Source organism: Zeugodacus cucurbitae, chromosome 2 (assembly GCF_028554725.1).
Source record: "Zeugodacus cucurbitae isolate PBARC_wt_2022May chromosome 2, idZeuCucr1.2, whole genome shotgun sequence".
NCBI classification, from domain to species: domain Eukaryota; kingdom Metazoa; phylum Arthropoda; class Insecta; order Diptera; family Tephritidae; genus Zeugodacus; species Zeugodacus cucurbitae.
In genome coordinates this window covers 19,857,127-19,877,659 of record NC_071667.1, presented here as the reverse complement: position 1 = coordinate 19,877,659, position 20,533 = coordinate 19,857,127, and the positions used below count along the sequence as shown (strand labels likewise).

Sequence of the window (20,533 nt, the reverse complement as noted above, 5' to 3'; positions counted from 1 at the left end):
TTTTCCTATGAAAGTACATTCGATGCCATTATGATCGGAATTCGATTTCTTTTGCATGACCACCACGGGCATGCCTGCAGAAGTCCAAATGCTGGATCCAATTTTCGACGGATTTCAAGCAAAAATCCGAAACTGCTGCAATTTCACGTTCGATATTCATCAATCGTCGCTGGCTTGTTGGCATAAACCATAGACTTGACGTAGCTCCACAGGACAAATCGCACGATCGAGGCGCCCAATTGACAGGGCCATTTCGTGAGATAACACGTTCACCAAATCGTTGAGTGGCTTATGACGACGTCCTGTTGGAACCACATATTGTCCAAGTTCATATCATCTAATTCGGGCCAAAAATATTCGGTTATCATTGAGCGGTATCAATTTCCATTCACGGTAACGTCCCGGTCTTGATCATCACGGAAGAAGTACGGACCAATGACGATCCCGGTACATAAATTGCATTAAATCGTAATTTTTTCGGGACGCAATGGTCGCTTGTTGATGAGGCCATTCAGCCAGAAATGAGCCTCATCGCTGAAGATGATTTTTCGATGGACGATGATTATGACGACCATAAGTTGGACGTAGCGCTCTTAAAGTTTTGGCCACTGACTCCGAATATCGATAGTAAATTTTGACAATTTCGACTCGTTGTTGGATCATACATATATCTATCCATGATGGAATGGCAAAAGAGCGGGCAAAAACTGGCGTCGTTGGCTGTCACTATCGGTCTACTTTTGTAGCGTCCCTTTTGAGAACCCCTTTACAAGTCTACCTGTCTACATAAACATTATAAGATATACATACCTACAAGTTTCGCATTAACGCAAAAATATTTCAACAACGCATATTTGTTTTTATCCACTTTCTTAATTTTGTGTTCTTATGCGCCTACCCGCACCCCCCATCACCAATTGCTAAGCTGGCGTTGCATACAAATGTATGTAAGTACAAATAAGTGTCGACATTGTTGTTGCTGACATCGCGTGAAACTGTTGGCCTGCTTAATGTAATCATGGTCACATAATAAAACGTGGTGCGTAAAATACATACGAATGGTGGTTACAGTCTGGATGTCGTTGATTGTCATCATCATCACTTTCGATCACTAGCCAAAACACGATATATTATTTCATTATTTTGTTATTCAGTGTTAATGTCGTCGTCGTCGTTCTTGTTGTTGTTGCTATTTTCACCTTTTATTTTTCCCGCATTTCCATTTGCAGACATTCTCACTCTCTAAATGTACGGCGATAACGATCATTAATTAGATCAGCTTGATAACGCTGATCGTCAATTGGCGCACGGCACACGAACACACACACATACTCCTACAAATATGTATTTATGTGTATGCGTGTATGTATGCATGCATAATTAAAGGTTTTATCCTCTTTTTATTCAGTGTTTTTGCTTTTTTTAATTTGTTTTATTTATTGTAAAGTCGCCTGAGCAGTGAAATTTCTACGCGCAACGCTCTACGCACCGCACAGCTGTGTGTGAAATGGACTCTGGGTTTGGATTTCGGTTGGTTTCGGCGTGGTTTTCGTGATTTTCTTGCTGCTGGCGCTGTTGCTGCTGCTGCGATGACGTCGACGGCGGCGGTTACGATTTTACATTTGGTTTGGATTTTTGGCTTCGCCTTCGCCTTTAACATGCAGCACAGCTGCTCGATCGGTTTCAGATGACCACGAACGGTGAACGCGTCAAGAACTTACTTACTTACCCATAACCATTAAAAGTGAGTGCGGATTTTTAGTAGAGACAGCACAGAAGCGCTTAAAGATAGCAAATGAACAGGCGCGTATAATACATATTAGAAATACAAATCGGTGGCGTAAAGGCAACTAAAGTGAATTAAAAGGGAAGGAATTGAGCAAAGTTAAATACAAAAAAAATATTTTTAAAATTAAAAAACAAAGTATAAAAAAATATTTGTGTTTTAATAAATAAAACTGTGTGTGTACCCTTTTGATGTGCAATTAACTAATACTTGTGCTTTGTAATAAGTGTGTTTTAACATTTTTTATGTTTTTTGTTTGAATTTAACTTTTATACTTAAACATCAAACTCGTCCGCGTGTACTAATAAATCCAAACGAGCCCTCGCCTACTGCATAAGCAGACGAAATATTTCATTTTCACTAACCAACGCAATTTTATGCTCGTTCCTAAAATTGACGATTACGCGTTATAATTTTTTTCGCATACAATTTTTTTTTTTTGAAACGCTCATAAAGAGAATAGCAACCGGCAAAAGCCTATGCATACAATAAGTAGTAGCAAGGAAAGAAGTAAAAAAAATTAACACAAAATTTAAAGAAGTTGGAAAAAATTTTAAGTTTTTTGCCGAAACAGCATTTGCACTATACAAAAAAGCGCATAGAGCCCACATACACAACACACACAGGCATTATCATTAACAGCAAACAGTGCGCGCCAACAGCATATAATATACAGACGTACTCTACATAGATAGCCAGCCTTGCGCCAGGCCAGCCAAGCACAGCGAGCACAGTGCTGAGTTAGGGCTTGTAAAAAATTGCAACTGCCACTTGAATTCGATACAAGCGTGCGCATTGTCGTTCGTCGTAATGCTGCATTTGTTGCCATCGGTGGTGTTAAACGCTTTGCGCGCCTTCTGGCTGCGTTTGCTGCTGATATGCGGTAAAACGCATAAATATCGCCTGGGTGATGGTGAATATTTGACGGCCGCCACGGCAGAAACCATCTCGATCACAGCGACGGCAAAGCCAAACAACACGGCAGCAGCAGCAACACCAACGCTGGCGCTACAATCAACGTCACCACTTAGCATGGGGGCTTGGCCGTTGAAGGCGAAAGATGAGAAGTCGGCAGAGGAATTGCGTAAGTTGCCAAGGCCGAAAGGATTGCCATTAATTGGCACGTTTTGGGATCTAATAGCTGCTGGCGGTGGACAACAGTGAGTGCACTAACATACATACATACAAATAAATTTGTTATTAATGAGGTTTGTTAGTGTTTTGTTTTTGTTTTTGTTGGAATGTTCGTTTATTGTAGAAACATACATACATACATATATATGTACAAATGTATATATATTGTATATCACTTACAAGTGACTAAGCAAGTGCGAGCTTTAATTGAGATATATTGTGTCTTGAAACCTGAAGCAGTGGAAATAATGAAACGTTAAAAAGATTTTAGAAAGAAACTAAATAAATAAAAATAATTAATATTAAATGTAAAGCGCCTAAATTTATTAATGTAAATACATAATTGTGTTCATAAGCTGAGGTTATTACATAAACATCAATATAAATTCAATTCATACCTATTGCTAAGCATATTAATATTAAATTTACTTTTATTAACAATAAAATGAAAATCTGCAAATTCAATATCATTACATAAAGACTGTCGGAAATTTGAGTGCGTTGTTTAGAAATATTTATAACTTTTCAACAATTTTTTTTTGTTTTCAAAATCATTGAAAGATTCACGAAAATTATACAAAATAGATGTTCCTAACGTCATATTCCGAGAATTTATTAAAATATATACAGCAGAACTTATCCAACTCGAATCACCATAATCCACAAAAAAGGAAGATCGAGTTATTGAAATTTTCATTAAAAAAAAAAGGTTTCACAAAGCTTTAAAACTAAGATTTATACTCAGTTTTCGGTATTTACTTCGCACAAAATTTTATGTACATACGCTAAAACATGCATTCTGTAATTTTGTTTGTTACAAAGTGCTATTGTTTGGCTGTTGATGTCTGTATCCCATACCTTTGTTACATGATTTATGCAATCCATAAGTGTAATATCGTATTTTATGTTCACCTCCATACGATAGAGACAGACTCTTTTAAAATTCTACCCCAATAGTAAAATTTAAAATTTTGTATTATGCTCTGGACGAAAAGTCCGATTTATGGAAGGAAATTTGTATGCAATTTTACTTCTATTGCCAATTCAATAGTTCGAGTTATGTTAGTTCCACTGTATTATATTTATATAAAATATATAAATAAAAGAAATATACAACTCCCAAACAAAGTCTAGAAAGCATTTTAACCTTTTCCCTAAAAACCCAAATGTTTTTTTTTCTTATACTGTCATACCAATTTTGTATAAAGGTTAGGTTAGGTTAGGTAGGAGTGCTGCCAAATCATTTTATGGCCCAATTAGCACTAGATGTGCCATTTTGATACACTATCAGCTGACCTTATAATTCACTGTTATCCCGTTTCATCTTTCCGTTCAAACCACTTTGTGTTTTCGATGAAGCTACTTATATCCGATATGTTTTTAGTTGATATCCATTCAAGGCTTGATGCCTGATGGCTTCCAAGTGTCCTGTGTCGGATCTGCGATAGGGCTGGACATTCACAAAATGGAAAATTGTTTCCTTATTTCCCTCCAGTTCACAGCCTCGACAAAATGTTATTATAGGGTATGCCCATTTTCATTGCATGTTCTCCAAATGGCCAATGACCTGTTAGAGTAGCTGTAAGTCTGAAAATACTTTTCCTGGACCTATTTAATAATACCGCAGATCTAGTCTTATCATATTTTGGCCATATCTGTTTAGCTATTTTATATTTTGTTGTATTCTCTGTTCTCTGCTAATTGTTCCAATTGAATGTTGAGCTCTCTTTTGATCGTTCCTAGCGGGCATAGTATTGGCTCAGCTTCGGATTCGTCTAGAACGGCTCCTGCTTTTGCCAACTCGTCTGCCCTTTCGTTACCGAAGATGTTCCTATGGCCGGGAACCCAGACTAAGTCTAATTGTACTTTGTCTTTCAGATTGGTCAATGCCTTCTTGCAGTTATGGACTACGCTCGAGTTAGTCAGTGGCGTCGACAAGGCCAGGAGCGCCGCTTGACTATCTGTATAAATAATTGCTTTTTGTATCCTCTGGTAGTTGACCAATGGAGCCTCACAGGCCTTCTCTATGCCCAGTACTTCTGCTTGGAAGATGCTAGCCTAGCCAAGTTCGGTAGACGGAAGGAGCGTGAATAGTTAAGATCCTCGGAGTATACACCTGTGCCTACTCCGCAGTCCATTTTGGACACGTCGGTATAGACTACTATAGTATTCTCCTCCCTTATTATGCCTCTTCTCCACTCTCGTCTAGAGGGTATCCTCACCTGGAATTCACCATTGAAGTCTAACTCTGGGATAATGTAATCTGACTTATTACAATTTAGTTTAACTCTGTTCAGAATGTCGCTATGCCCATAATTTTTCTGTTTCCATCCACTTATCTCCTTAATTCTTATAGCAGAGCATGCAGTTATTTTATGGATATGGATGTCTATGGGAAGTTGGTATAGAAGCACATTAAGTGCCTCGGTCGGGCAGGACCTTATAGCACCTGTGACACCTACGCAGGCTGCTCTTTGTAGTCCATTTAATTTCCTGATATTATATTGTTTCTCGCTGACTGTTGAAGGAAACATGCCTGATATTTTATTTTTATTGTTACTCCTCTTCATTGAGTTGGAGTAGTACTTCGTTCAACGCTAGCACCCATAAGAGTGGCGAGAGGACTCCTCCTTGAGGTGTCCCCCTGCTTACATAACTCTCTCGTGTAGCAGCGCCGTTTGGAGCTATTATCCTTCTGTTAATAAGCATCGACTGTATCCATCTGCACACAATATCGTTTATACCGCCATGTGCCAGTGAATTAAGGATTGTGCTTATTTCTATATTACTAAAGGCTTCTTCTATGTCAAGAAATGCAGTCATTGTGTACTGTTCGTGATGTAATGATTTTTCAATTACATTTATCACATCATGAAGGGCAGTTTCGGTTGATCGACCCTTCATGCAAGTATGTTGTGACTTCGATAGTGTATCTGCCATGATTGATCTTATATGTATATCTATTAGCCTTTCTAGTACCTTCAACATGAAGGATGTTAGGCTTATAGATCTGAAGTCCTTAGCATTATCGTTCGTTCTTCTGCCTGGTTTTGGAAGAAATAACACTTTCATTCTTTTCCAACTTCTTGGGATATAAGATAGTTGAATGCCTGCTTTGTAGATATTGCTGAGCCTTTGAACTATTGGTTCTTTCAGCTTTTGTAGCATTATAGGTATTATACCATCTGGTCCTGCCGCTTTAAGCGGCGAGAAACTGTTTATTGCGCATATAATTTACCTTTTGTCTACTATGTGACTGGAATTATCCTGTTCGTTCGTTTGTGTTACTGGTTGGACCTCCGTTACTGCTGTTTGTTGACTCCCAGGGAAGTGTGTGCTTATGAGTACCTCCAGTGTTTCTTCCGCAGAGGAGGTCCACACATTCCCTCCCGTCTTTATGTAAGCAGTACTGGTGTGTTCTTTTGATAGTATCTTACTCAGATATAAAGAAACACATTTAATAAATTTTCAACCACTACGCATTCTATACCAATTTTCGATGGAGATTAAAAGCATTGAAACACAATGGCTGCCCAGCGGTTTTGACGAAAACCTTCCCCGGCTGTCAAGCACGTTTTTTTTTTATAAACTGGTGTAAATCGGGAATATATAAAATTGTTTACTGCTTATTTCGGGGTTTAAAGGATTTTTTTTTATTTTTTTGTGTGTGCGACATGGCAGCAAACATGTTAATCCGCGGTCAAAGTAAAAGTCCTGATCGTATTCCTGTCATGAAAAAAGTTCCTTATCGCTTTCTTTAAGTCCATTTTTTAACATTCCTAAATCGAGATTTAAATGAACACTAGTTAAATCAGTAGAAATGTTGCAATTTTCATAATTCGAATCCGAACAAATGGAACAAGCAAAGAAATTCTTTAAAATTGTATTTGCAATAGACTCTTTTTCAGTAAATACAACATTAATCAATTTACCGGGGTGGTTTTAAATTTCATCCGAGAACTAATAATTTTTAGCATTTCCGAAATTAATGTTTGAAAATTTCTTAAATGGACAAAGGTGATAATTAAGATGGTTGAATGATAAACTTGCAAACACTTGTTCAATTATTTTGGCGGTGATGTGCTTTAATTAAGAAAAAACCAACCTAGATATGTATATTGAGCCGATCTACAAATGTACATACATATATGAAGGGTTGAGCGTTTATCTCATCCCGTAGTGTAATGAAAATAAGAAATATTAAGTACTATATGGAAGTCTCAATGGATTCTATGAATTGCTTGCGACCCCAAACCCAAAAATTCCAACATGTCAAAGAGGTCTAACCTAGAGCTCTTGGCATTATTCGTATAATAATATTCGGTTTGCAGTTTCCGGATAGTCGTAAGTTGTCAACTATTCTATTAACCGCTCATTTCCGATTATTCGGTTAACCGTTGGTTGTCGACTATTTGAATAGTGAAAGTTTATTAAATTTCTATGTATGTACATATGTATGTAAAAATGTGAAACTCATGAAAAATATGACATTTTCACAAAAAAAAAATCAAAGGCTGTTTGGATTTCAAACAACTATTCGAATAGTCGCAGCAGAATAACTATTCGAATAGCCGTAATAGAACACGACGTCACGACTATTCGAATAGTATTAATCGGTTAATATTCATAAAAACGATTACAAACCGGATATTCGATTAATCGGTTTTCGGGTTATTCGAATAATTTAAAGAGCCTTAGTCTAAACGTATAATCTGTAAGTGTATGTTGATACGGTGTATGTCTGACGACGCACTTAACTTGTTAATATCTAAAATAATTATAAAGTTAAAACCCAAAAATTATTATTATCGTTGCTATAATTAATGATAAATATACCGGTTTCTCTAACTTTAAACTAACATAACGGTATACGGTAAATTGGAAATTTAAAAATTACAGTTATTTTTCCATATTTCTATAGCATTATCAATCGGGTGAGATTTCTATATACATATACACGAACTTGAAAAATATCTCATTCATATTTGGCCGCAAACCCCTATCTCGACAATAACTTTTAAGAAAAAGTTTATTGCTAAAAACGATATACTGACAACGGTACGGGTTTTTATATTAATATGAGGGATTTGAAGATATAAAACGTCCATCGACCGGATTTAATTCAACTCATACAATTTAAGAGATCGCTTTCCTCATACAAAAAAATACCAATTCTTCCATTTCCGAGAAGATCTTTTGTAAAAACTTGTTACATTATTTTTAGATTCGAATTTTTAGTTTTTAAGCAAATGTACATAACGGGTGATTTTTTTGAGGTTAGGATTTTCATGCATTAGTATTTGACAGATCACGTGGGATTTCAGACATGGTGTCAAAGAGAAAGATGCTCAGTATGCTTTGACATTTCATCATGAATAGACTTACTAACGAGCAACGCTTGCAAATCATTGAATTTTATTACCAAAATCAGTGTTCGGTTCGAAATGTGAAATCCGCTTTTTTATCGACAAATTTTGTTCAGCGATGAGGCTCATTTCTGGTTGAAAGGCTACGTAAATAAGCAAAATTGCCGCATTTGGGGTGAAGAGCAACCAGAAGCCGTTCAAGAACTGCCCATGCATCCCGAAAAATGCACTGTTTGGTGTGGTTTGTACGCTGGTGGAATCATTGGACCGTATTTTTTCAAAGATGCTGTTGGACGCAACGTTACGGTGAATGGCGATCGCTATCGTTCGATGCTAACAAACTTTTTGTTGCCAAAAATGGAAGAACTGAACTTGGTTGACATGTGGTTTCAACAAGATGGCGCTACATGCCACACAGCTCGCGATTCTATGGCCATTTTGAGGGAAAACTTCGGAGAACAATTCATCTCAAGAAATGGACCCGTAAGTTGGCCACCAAGATCATGCGATTTAACGCCTTTAGACTATTTTTTGTGGGGCTACGTCAAGTCTAAAGTCTACAGAAATAAGCCAGCAACTATTCCAGCTTTGGAAGACAACATTTCCGAAGAAATTCGGGCTATTCCGGCCGAAATGCTCGAAAAAGTTGCCCAAAATTGGACTTTCCGAATGGACCACCTAAGACGCAGCCGCGGTCAACATTTAAATGAAATTATCTTCAAAAAGTAAATGTCATGAACCAATCTAACGTTTCAAATAAAGAACCGATGAGATTTTGCAAATTTTATGCGTTTTTTTTTTTTAAAAAGTTATCAAGCTCTTAAAAAATCACCCTTTATTATATTTGCGTTAATTTGAATGCCATATTGTTTAAGCTCTTTACCGAGCAGCACAGGACAGTTAAGATTTGATTGCGAACTGAAATTTTATGTACATATTTGAGTGAATCAGTATACAAAGTTATGGGAACATGTTGGCAAATAATTTTCAAGTATGGCATGTATGTACATATGCACCGTTTGTAATGCGTCAGACGCCATTTTTATGCGAACAATTTACAATTTTATTAAAAACAACTGCGAAGTTCATATTCAGATTGATTGAAACTCCATTTCGCAAAAAGGTGTAGGCAATTTTCGCACACACACACGTACACGTACTACTCTAAATTGACGATAAAGCACACAAGTCTGTTTCTAATATTCTGGGCGGGTGATCGCATACATACATATCTGGAATAAATCAATTTGTGTGACGAAAGTAAATTGTTTTGACTTTCAAATTTTTCGAAAATCAAACTGAACCCAGTAGTTGAACGAGTGGATGGGGTGTCTGAAGCAAGTGGCAAGAAATGTATTGAAATTAAAGCGAATGTTTGAATTCAAATTTTGAGTCGATGACGAAGGAGAAGAAAAAAGTGAGATTGAGGGCGGGCCAATTGAATTGACATGAGAATGTATGCATATATAAAATTCGTCGCATTGTCTTCGATGAAATTATGATTTTCACAAATTTTAAAAATTTTCGTAAATTTTGAAAATTATAAAAAACTATTTTCGTATTTTTTAAATAAATTGAAACAAGATATTGTCATTTAAATATGTGACCACCTTCTGATTTCCTAAGAACAATGTCCAAAACCAATTTGAGGTTATCTTGTTAGTAATTTTATTAGAATTAATGTGTGAAACCAAGATCTAGTGACTTTTCTAAACTGATGAACCAGGTTGGGGCAGAAGCTCTCCACTAACCTCAAGTTCAGACCGGACTTCGAGATCATTGCAATCTACGTTAATAATTATGTTAATATACTTTTGACGTCTTCTATTCAGGACTCCAAGTGAACTCCTGATATATCTTAATTTTGTTCAATTAATTTTAATATATAATTCAAATATATCGGGTAATGTACTGCCAATGAACATTCACGGCAAAGAAAAGTTGTGCTCTACCCTTTTGTGATAACTTATGTCAAGGGTTATAAAGTTAAGTGAAGTATCTTAAGGGGGTCATCCCATGTGATGGGCTAAAAATTATATTTTTTTATCATAAATTGCTTTCTTTACATGTCTAGAATAAAGTAGTAAAGTGATTTTTAAAAATTCGAAATTGTTTTAAAGGGACACCAATTAGGAGAAGGAGCTTTTTGAAGCGCTGAGTTTGCAGCTGGAAACTTTGAACGCGTTTTTCTGAAAACTGTGTTTTTCAAACTCTCCTCCATTGTATCTCAGAATGCCTTGACCGTTATGCACTCAGCACATGTAAATTCATGAAACGCAAAATTTTGATTTTTTTATAGCAAAGAAAAACAAAAAAGCAAAATTCTCAATTTTTTTTTTTCAAATTTCCCCCAAAAGTCAAATTTTTGGTATACTCATTTGTTCGCAGTCATTCAATGCATTTATGCTTACAATTATGCCTGATCATTGTTCAATATTCTTACACCAACGGGAATAGTTGCCTTCGATTCCCTTTGGAGATTGGCAAATCGAACTAACAACTGGTATAAAGCAATCTAAGCAAATTATCCAAACAGAATGGAATTAGTCAAGCTAAAATGTCTAATAATAGTTTGATCATTAGTAGAAAACGAATAATTTCGACCATTACAATATAGTGATCTGTCATATACAAATTTGTCATAATAGTCGATTGTTTTAAAATAAGTAATAACAAATATAAATAGAAAGCAACAATCTTCAATATCAGATGATTACTTTTATATTACCTAGAATTATATTAGAAATATTACAGCAAGAAAGAGAACAAGATTTTTGACTCAATTAGAACTAAAAACTAGAAATTTATAAAATAATAATAAAAAATATGTCAATTGGATTACATTAGAGACAACATTGTGTTTCTTTTGTTCCTGCATCTCTGAATGCCGGATAAGAAAATAGTTGAGAAAAATGTGAAGATATTTTTCTTTTATTTGATTTTCTACAGACCTAACTTTGATAACATGCAGAGATAAGATATTGTAACGTAACATAAAGCAGTACTGATTATAAGTTATCAGTGGATTTGACAATAACAGCTGTTTAGTGACGTCACTATAGCGGGTTTTGTATCTTTATTGACTTTTACTAGTCTTTTATCATTCAGACAACCTTAGTTCTATTCTTATTCTAGTTTTCATATTTCCTCAAAGTGTTATCTTAAGAAAAATCCCATCTGTATCTTAATAGCTTACGTCACGCAGGAAAAATGTAAAACGGCAATTGTGTTATGTTATTATAGTTAATCAACTAAACTTCGTAAGATATTAAAATCATTCCAAAAGTGCAAATAATTGCATATTTTATTTATAGAAAACAAGGATTTCAGCGTCCGTTTCGCTTGTTTTACATATGTATGAAGATTGTATTAAATTAATTTTGCTTAACATTGAACGTGTGCTCTTCTCCACTGCTCAGCGGATATGCTTTCATGGCCACCTTTTTGCAAGGATTTATGAATTTCAAATTGCTTTATTTTTGAGATAAACTTGACAACCGAAACTGAAATCGGTGTTATTGAAGGTAAACTTAAATATACAATGACAATATCGGAATTTTAAGTGTCTTTATATATTAATTGTTTGTTCCAAAAATAATTTCACGGCATGGAAACTGTATGTAGTTTCCAAAGCACGATGAAGTTTTTTTCAAGGACTATTACATAGTACACTCATTTTTTATAGTAAAAATTGAAATGTAGTAGCATAAATTTGGAATAGTTTGGTTCATTAAACTTTAGCGACAGACAGGAGCCACAAGCTCACCTGACGGTGACGTCGTCTACTGGGTTTTTGTCATTTGAGATGAAAAAAAGTTAAAATTCTTTTTCAATAACTTTTTTTTTAGGTTACACAAATACATACATCGGCGCCATGAAGAGCTCGGTCCAATATTTTACGAACGTCTGGGCGGAGTACAGGATGCCATATTTGTTTCATCAGCAAGTCAAATGCGTGCGGTGTTTCAATATGAGGGCCAATATCCACGGCATCCGCTGCCGGAGTCGTGGATTCTGTACAATAGACAGCACAATTGTCAGCGCGGCTTGTTCTTCATGTGAGTTGAAACGCACAAGCAAACAAAAAACATCAACACTTGCATATATGTATTTGCTTGAATTTCATTAACACTTCTAATTTTTATTTTTTGCTGTCTTAATTCCAATCATTTAGGGAGGGCGCCGAATGGCTACACAACCGACGCATATTAAATCGTTTTCTGCTGGGCGGCACCATGAAGTGGATGGATGTGCACATCGAAGCGTGTACTCAGCGTTTGGTGAATCTGTGGAAGGCGCAGGCGGCGCAAGCGCAATGCCATTACACCGAATTAATGGAGCTTGAACAGCAGCTCTACAACTGGGCAATTGATGGTGGGTTAGCGGACAAATGGAAAAAAACATAAGCTTATCTGAAGTTAACTTTCTTTATTAATGTCATATAATCCCCACCCTATCTTTAGTGGTTTGCACCATCATGTTTGGCGTTTCAGCGGCGGAGAATGCGCACATGGCCAAGACGATGGATGAGTTTTCACGCATCGTGCATAGAATATTCGACACCAGCTCGGCGCTCATGACTTTTCCACCACAATTGGCCAAACGTTTCAACATGCGCATTTGGCGTGATTTCGAGTCGAGTGTTGCGGCGGTGCTGAAAAAGGGCAACGATTTGATCGATCTGTTTGTTCAATTGCCGGACCCCGTTACAAATGGGGTGTGCGATAAAAATGGCATCGACTGTCACGATTGCGCTGGAGATTCACTTTTTCAAAAGCTCATATTGGCCGACATGCCGCTGGATACGATAAAGCGTATATTTGTGGATTTGGTTATTGCCGCCGGCGATACGGTAAGCAAGTGATTCTTAATGTTTTATTAAAGATAGGTTATCTATTTTTAAGCTCGAGACGTGTCATCGAATCAAGTTTAATTTAATTGTAAATAAAGATACTTTCTTTTTGCCGAGTCTAGAAAGGCAAGAGATTTTTAAGCGTCCGGTTCTCAAACTGCTCAGCTACAGAAAGAAACATTTCAACAGCTGAGATTTAAAAATATATAAAAACAAAAAGTTAAAAGTTTCTGAATATTACTTATTAAGAGAAAAGAAGACAAAATAGTTTTTTTGATGCTAAATATTGAGTCAGATGGATCAAATGTGCTGGAATGATAATTAAAATCCTGACATATTCGGCGGAATGGTTCGTTTAACTCGAAATTTGTTCTAGAAGATTTTAGAAGTAATGGTCTAAACTGCCTAGATGAACGAAATGGGACATTAAACTTGATATCAGACAAAAGGAATGAACTACAAACTAAACCATTCAGAAATTTTGCTAGGAATATTATACCTAGCATTTCTCTACGACTAGTGAGTGTGGGAAGATTTATAAGTTTTAAACGACTAGTATACGGGGGAAGATTCAATCTTGAATCCCAATGTAAGTGGCCTAAAGCAGAAAGTAAAAATTGTTTTTGAACGGACTCAAGCTTATTAGAATGGGATTGATAGCTAGGATTCCATACCACAGAACCATACTCCAATATAGGCCTTACCAATGTTGTAAAAAGAATTTTAGTAATATACGGAACACAAAATTCTTTAGACCAACGTTTAACAAAGCTAAGAGCACCTTTAGCTTTTAAGACAATTGAATTTACATGAGAATTAAAATTTAGTTTAGGGTCCATAGTAACTCCTAAATCAACAAAGCTAAAAACTTGCTCTAAACTGAAGTTATTTATTACATAGGGAGAAGAATCAACAGTTCTACGGGAAAAGCACATCGTTTTACATTTTTTAAGATTCAGTGGCATATCATTTTTGTGGCACCAAGTAACTAAATTATTTAAATCCGATTGCAACTCAGTCCTTTCGTTATGAGAAGTATATGATTTAAAAAGTTTTACATCATCCGCATATAATAAAATTTCTGAAAACTTAATTACGGAAGGTATATCAACCTCAAATTGCGAAAAATAAAATAAAATTAATAACACAGCCACTCATCATTGTGGTGTGGGTCGCAGAATCCGAATCCGAGGCGCATTTAACCCCTCCGGATTTGGGTTTTGATATAACTCCAGAAAACCAATATGGCGGTTTTCGAAGTCGCTAATTACGAATCCGATGTCGGTTTTTAAAAATTCGAAAGGCGATCCTATGTGGCGGGTACTATTTAGAAAAATTCATCAGAATCTTTCGAAACTCGTTACTCGGGGGTTTCTCGGGATTGCTGATTACGAATCTGGTGTCGGTTTTTCAAAATTAAAAATGGTGGACACATTTCAAAAATTCGCCATATTACATCCGTCATTTGAATTTGGATTCGGATTCAGCGATCCCAAAAACATGTAAGACCCCAGGTCATGACAAAACTTTTGTTTTTGCTAGGCTGTGTAATCTTAAAATGCATCAAAAAGCAAATAAGAACCTTGGCATTTGTAAAAAAACGGAATTAATTTAATATCATTGTTGAGGTGGTCCCGAAACTCACTGTCATTGAAAATTTATCTTTCTCTTCTACAAACTATTAAAATTTTAGTTTTTTTTTTCGACTAACTGTAAATTCTATAATAATATGGTTTCTTTTTCTCAATTACCACAGACAGCCTACACAACGGAATGGGCTTTTTATCTACTCACTCAGAATTCGCAAATGCAAGAGCGTTTGGCCAAAGAAATGGCGGCGCATGATGGGCGCGGCAATATGCTGGTACATGGTCTCATTAAAGAGGCGATGCGCTTATATCCGATTGCACCATTTATTGGACGCTACATGGACACTGAGGCGAATATCGGTGGCTATCAAATCGAAAGAAATGTATGTATGTGAAATAAAAGAAATGAAATATTACTGTGTATTTATACCTGTAAGAAAAATATTTTTGAGCTTGATTGTGCATGTAATGATTCTTTAATTTAATAATTGCTGTTATATTTGTTGTTGTAATTAGAAAATATGTTTAAAAATCACACAGCGTCGCAGTGGATAATTATATTAAAAGTTACAAAATTTTGAATGATTTTTTTTGGTGGATACACTGAAATTGCAAGCAAATTTTATATAAAATTTTTATTTCTAAACTGAAAATAATTGAGAGAATTAAATATAAATATGTATATAAAATAAAATATTTTTTTTTTATTTAATTTTAATTTTAATATAAATGCCAAATTAGACTTACATTGAATTTTATTGCATAATTTACTGTTTGTTGCCTTAAATTACACGTTTTTCCTCACTCCTTTATTAACATTTATACCGCTAAGCTCTAAAATATAACTTTTTCTCTTATAACTCATAAATAACAGAGCTTAGTGTTGCTCTCCTTGTACACCGCCGGTCGCGAGCCGAAACATTTCCCAGATCCAGAGACGGCAAAACCAGAGCGTTGGCAACGCAACGAGGAAACTGGCGAATTACGCGAAGTATTGCAATCGCATGGCTCCTTACCTTTTGCCATCGGCAATCGTTCATGCATTGGCCGACGCATGGCGATGAAACAGATGCATTGTCTACTTGCAACGGTGAGTGCTTGTCAATTGCACACATTTATGATTTAAAATTTTTTGATATATGCTTGAACATTTCAGGTGATAAGCAATTTTCAATTGCAATGCAACAACACAACACCAATTGACTGCAAGCTGCGTTTGGTAACGGTACCCGATCAGCCATTAAGACTGGCAATAAAACTTCGTGACATCGCATAGCCTTAGTTAATACATATACATACATACACAACACGTATATATATATTCTCTATATATATATAGTATATAATATTCTTTCCACTCAGTTTAGATTTTAAACACGCATACATACGTACATATACAAAATATTAAGAAATTTCAAATATAAAGGAGTATAAGGACATTAAGAACAATAATTATGTAGCTAAATGTATGTATATACATATCTCTGTATATATGTATGTATGTAATTACACACATAATGCTAGTATAGTGATATATATAAAAAATAGTAATATTAAAATAAATAGTCCATAAATGGGCGCATGCCATAATGAGTAACCGATGAGCATGGCAAATGTGATGAGCCCGAGCACTTGATATGAGGCCAATGGACGTAGGCATATACGGGCGGGTAGACGTTCCTCACACAATTCACTGACACCTTAAAATGTTACAATTTTAATAAGTGAATCATAATTAGTTGTATTAGTAATTTGTTTAATGTATTAAAAATATAAATATACTTATATACTATATATACATACACACACACATTTATTTGTATGTAAATATTTCATATTTATGCAAACGAAATTAAATTTGGTAAAGAAAGAAAGAATTGCGTGTTTAATAGTACCTCTCGATTTGTCAAACCACTGCTGTGTCATAGGTGCATGCAATAATTGGCGCGCTAATTTCCCCACAAAATCCGTGCGACACCATAATGCTTGAATTTCGGCGCCAAACTGCAAAGCAATGAGATTTAATATATGTTTTGATTCATTAAAATTAAAATTTTATTTATTTGTATTTAAATTTCAATCGCTTGTCTATTACACGCACCATTTCATTGAGGCGACAGGAGATTTTGTGCAAAAAGCGCACTAAGAATTTAACCTCATAATCCTGTATAGGCACTGTGGCAGGGTCGATTGTGGCTGATAAATTCGCTAAATTATTTTGCATCTGGAATTGGAAATTAATTATTTTTATTTTTAATATTCAGTGTTTAAATTGAAAATTTAGTATATGTCAGTACAAATATACATTAAAACAAAAATGTCATAATATTTAGTTTAACTCGCCACCGTAAATCACTCGCCTGGTTGAATTGAGCGAACCATTTTCACGAGAGTTAGGTCTATGTAACCGAAACAGAACTGGATTTTTATCCGGCTAAGGACAGTCAATTCGAGAACATTCCTGCAACTACAACAATAGCCATATAGAGGAAACGATACTTGGAATCATCAAATCGATGACAAGTGTCCTCGACCTTTCACGTTTCTCTACTGCTAGGATCCTAACACTCCCCCCTACCAAATCAGCACCAAACTTATTCAACAACTGGACGAAGGAGTACAGTCTAGACCTGAACATTTCTGTCAATGGCATCAAAATTCCGATTGCCAATAATGCCAAAATTTTGAGTGTTACCAGGTACAAAGTTGCAACAAAATCCACAAATCCCCCAGCCGTCAGCACACTGTCACTGGCAGTCAATTAACTGATGGAGAAGCATAATTTACCAAAGAGTTCTGCAAATAAGTATTATCAAGATGACAAACTTTTGAACTTCAACGCACCGGGTTGTGGTTTTATAATCGGACTAACGAGTTCAATTTACACGATTATTGCAGTCTTAAGTGACAAAATTCAAACGACATAGTGACTCTTCTTATTCTTTCAATATAGTTTCCTTCCATTAAAACGAATCAAAATAATAGCTAGCCACTCACCTGTATTGGCGAAACTTTTGTTATATCCAAATAATCACTACTATCATATGCGGAAAAGTTTAATTGCGGACTGCTGCGATCGTGTATTTGTTCCATTGTAATCTCTGGCAGTCGTACCTACATACATGCATATTTAATTGATAAATTATTTCTATTATTTGTATGTTAAGCCAGTGTATTCAACTTACATCGAACATAATGGACAATGAGCGCACAGCTAAATCAAGTATGTCAGGTATTTTAGCAATTTCTTGTAATTTCAATTGCGCCGGTGAGACATCAGCAAAGATGCTTGCAAACATTTTACGCAAAAAACTATGCGCCTTACGTTGTGCCACAATATCGTGTCGTATGCTATCGATTTCTTGCAGCACATATAAACGGGAAATGCATACTGTTTTGATAACTTGCTCAATCTCGCATTTGACCGCAGAACCAAAGAGTGGTGTATAGCTTTCCTCGTGGAAAATGCCATCCCATTCAGCTTTGCCTTGTCTGAAAGGATTTAATAAGTTATGTGGTTTAAAAAATATTTGAGTTGTGGGTGTACCTGACATAGACTGAATGCTTCCGTGGTGAATCCATGCCTAGCTGACAAATATATGCTTGCTCCGCTTGACAAAGCATTGTTGGCAGATTAGGTTGACTGAAAACCTAAGTGGAATGATAAATGTTATTAAGCACATGTATATAATTAAAATATAAATTATTAAAATTAAAAAAAAAAACTATTTAAAAAATTTTAATTTTTTTTTCAAATATTTTTTCATCTACGAACCTTTACTAAGCGATGCAGCATAATAACATTTCTAAATGTTGTGAAATCCAGACGTTCGAAACGCGGTAAAATGTAGACAAAAATTTGCGTATATATTATCAAATTCTCCGCTATAAATGTGCTAAAACGCTGACTTACTGCTACTTCATTGGCCATATTACCCGACACTATATTGTTTTTCACATTAACACCACTACCAGCACTGTAAGATATGAAAATAGTTAAATAAATATCCATTGAAGTGCATAAATTAAAACTCACTAGTAGTTTGCATTTGGCGCATCGAACAGATAACGCCAAGGTTGTATATAGCTGAGCCACAACTCCAGCACCACTGAGAGTGAACTGTCGAGCGGCCAGCGTCCTATAATGCTTTTTAGAAATGGATAAATGCGCGTTTTCATCATTGGACTGGCGAGTTTACGTAACATCACCATTGGTGTGTGATCCATGTGTGTCGAATTGGCAAATGTATGCACTTGCTTAACCAATATGCGCACAACGCGTATAAATTCGCTGCTCGGTAGGTCCTACAATAAATTGAAAATAAATTGTTATTAAATATAAATTCTACTGAAAGAAGACTACCTAGTATACGAGTACTTACACGCGCCTCATCAATGTCATAGCGCAGCCATGTGTCTATGAAGAAATGCAATACAGATTCTGTGCGCCAACAATGCGTACGCGGCGACTCACAATTTCGTGCGGCCTGTACAGCCGCTGCAGCCGCCGCTGACGTAGATGGGCTGTCTGCCTGAAACAAACTGGTGTTTGTTGGTATTTTCAAATATTTTGGTGAGCGTTGCGGCTGCAGCGGTTGCACTGGCTGCAGTGGTTGTGGCGCCTTCACCGACGTACAAATATTTGTTGGAAAAACGATCGCATCTGGATTGCCAGGCAAAAATGTGCATAGATATTCAGCTGTTAGAAAGAAATAAACCGTTTTCATGCGCTCATTATGCACTTGCAATGCAGCTGGAAACATTTTATGTAGTGGAAATGTAGCGTGAATAACATAGTGCAGCATATAATAATCGAATGCGTTCAGTAGGAGTGATGTGACGTGACGGCGGAATGGATCAATGTTTACTAAGTCGGCATAGAAAAGTGAATATTGCCCAGATTGTATCATCTCGCTTACTTTGTGCTGCAATAAATCAAAACATTATAAAAATTAATGCTGTATGATTTCATAAAAACATAGTATACTCACTGGCAGCAAATCCAAATTAAATTCAAATTTGATCGTTTCATTAAGCAGGCGATAGCACAGGCGCAACATTGGGCCCATCGGCGAGAAGAACTCATGTAGTATATCGAAGCACATTGGCGAATTCTCCTTGGTGGTGGCACGTAAACCCCACCCAAGTCCTCCACTACCTATGCCAAACACTGATTGTACTATTGTTGGGAATACATCCTGTAATTCACGTAGACTGCAACGCTCGAACAGCTGCGTCAATTCCACACAACGATCCGGTATGGGATAGTTCATCAACTCCATTATGCGATTCTGCGTTTATCACAGATGGTCGGTGCACACAAGTAATTTGAGGTTATTTTATAAGTTTATTGATATTTTTATAAATAATTAGTACTTACACCAAGATTTTCGTTATAAAAGGCCATTATTTTCTGATTGCCTGTTGCAGTTTGTTTAATAGTGGAATATTTTTCTTCTACACAGTTTGTTTACTACCAAAACGGCGGTAAGTTTGTCACTGCTGGCGTTTCTGCGACTGCCGGCTGCATACCAACTATGTTACCAGATGTATAAAAAACAATGATGTAAAGGAAATTAATAATGGTACTTTTTGTACGCTTTTTTTGCACGAAAATTTTTCGAATTAATACAAATTATGACAAAAATTTCAACTAACAAAAACAAATGAAATAAAATTTAAGTAACTAATAAATAACTTTGTTTTTGTCATTATTTGGTTTAATACATACATAAGTATATGTATGCCTACGATACTACAACACAGGGTGGCGTCGTTATTTCTATGCAATGGAATGTACGATTGA

At 35.9% G+C, this 20,533-nt stretch overlaps 2 protein-coding genes across 2 annotated transcripts; one reads left to right on the top strand and one right to left on the bottom strand.

The window, feature by feature from the left end:
- The first annotated feature begins 1,605 nt into the window (after positions 1–1,605).
- Positions 1,606–16,024, top strand: LOC105217828 (cytochrome P450 315a1, mitochondrial). Its single transcript, XM_011193053.3, has 7 exons — positions 1,606–2,946; positions 12,135–12,344; positions 12,461–12,660; positions 12,750–13,138; positions 14,895–15,110; positions 15,602–15,817; positions 15,884–16,024. Exons 1-7 carry the CDS (start codon positions 2,597–2,599, stop codon positions 16,001–16,003), a joined length of 1,701 nt encoding a protein of 566 aa, XP_011191355.1. The 5' UTR covers positions 1,606–2,596; the 3' UTR covers positions 16,004–16,024.
- On the bottom strand, positions 15,408–20,285 carry Smpd4_0 (sphingomyelin phosphodiesterase 4). Its single transcript, XM_011193054.3, has 11 exons — positions 20,108–20,285; positions 19,719–20,018; positions 19,110–19,652; positions 18,764–19,032; positions 18,503–18,704; positions 18,275–18,378; positions 17,913–18,219; positions 17,725–17,841; positions 16,829–16,951; positions 16,623–16,731; positions 15,408–16,427 (listed from the first exon to the last, which is right to left on the bottom strand). Exons 1-11 carry the CDS (start codon positions 20,132–20,134, stop codon positions 16,234–16,236), a joined length of 2,295 nt encoding a protein of 764 aa, XP_011191356.1. The 5' UTR covers positions 20,135–20,285; the 3' UTR covers positions 15,408–16,233.
- Between the last annotated feature and the right edge of the window lie 248 nt (positions 20,286–20,533).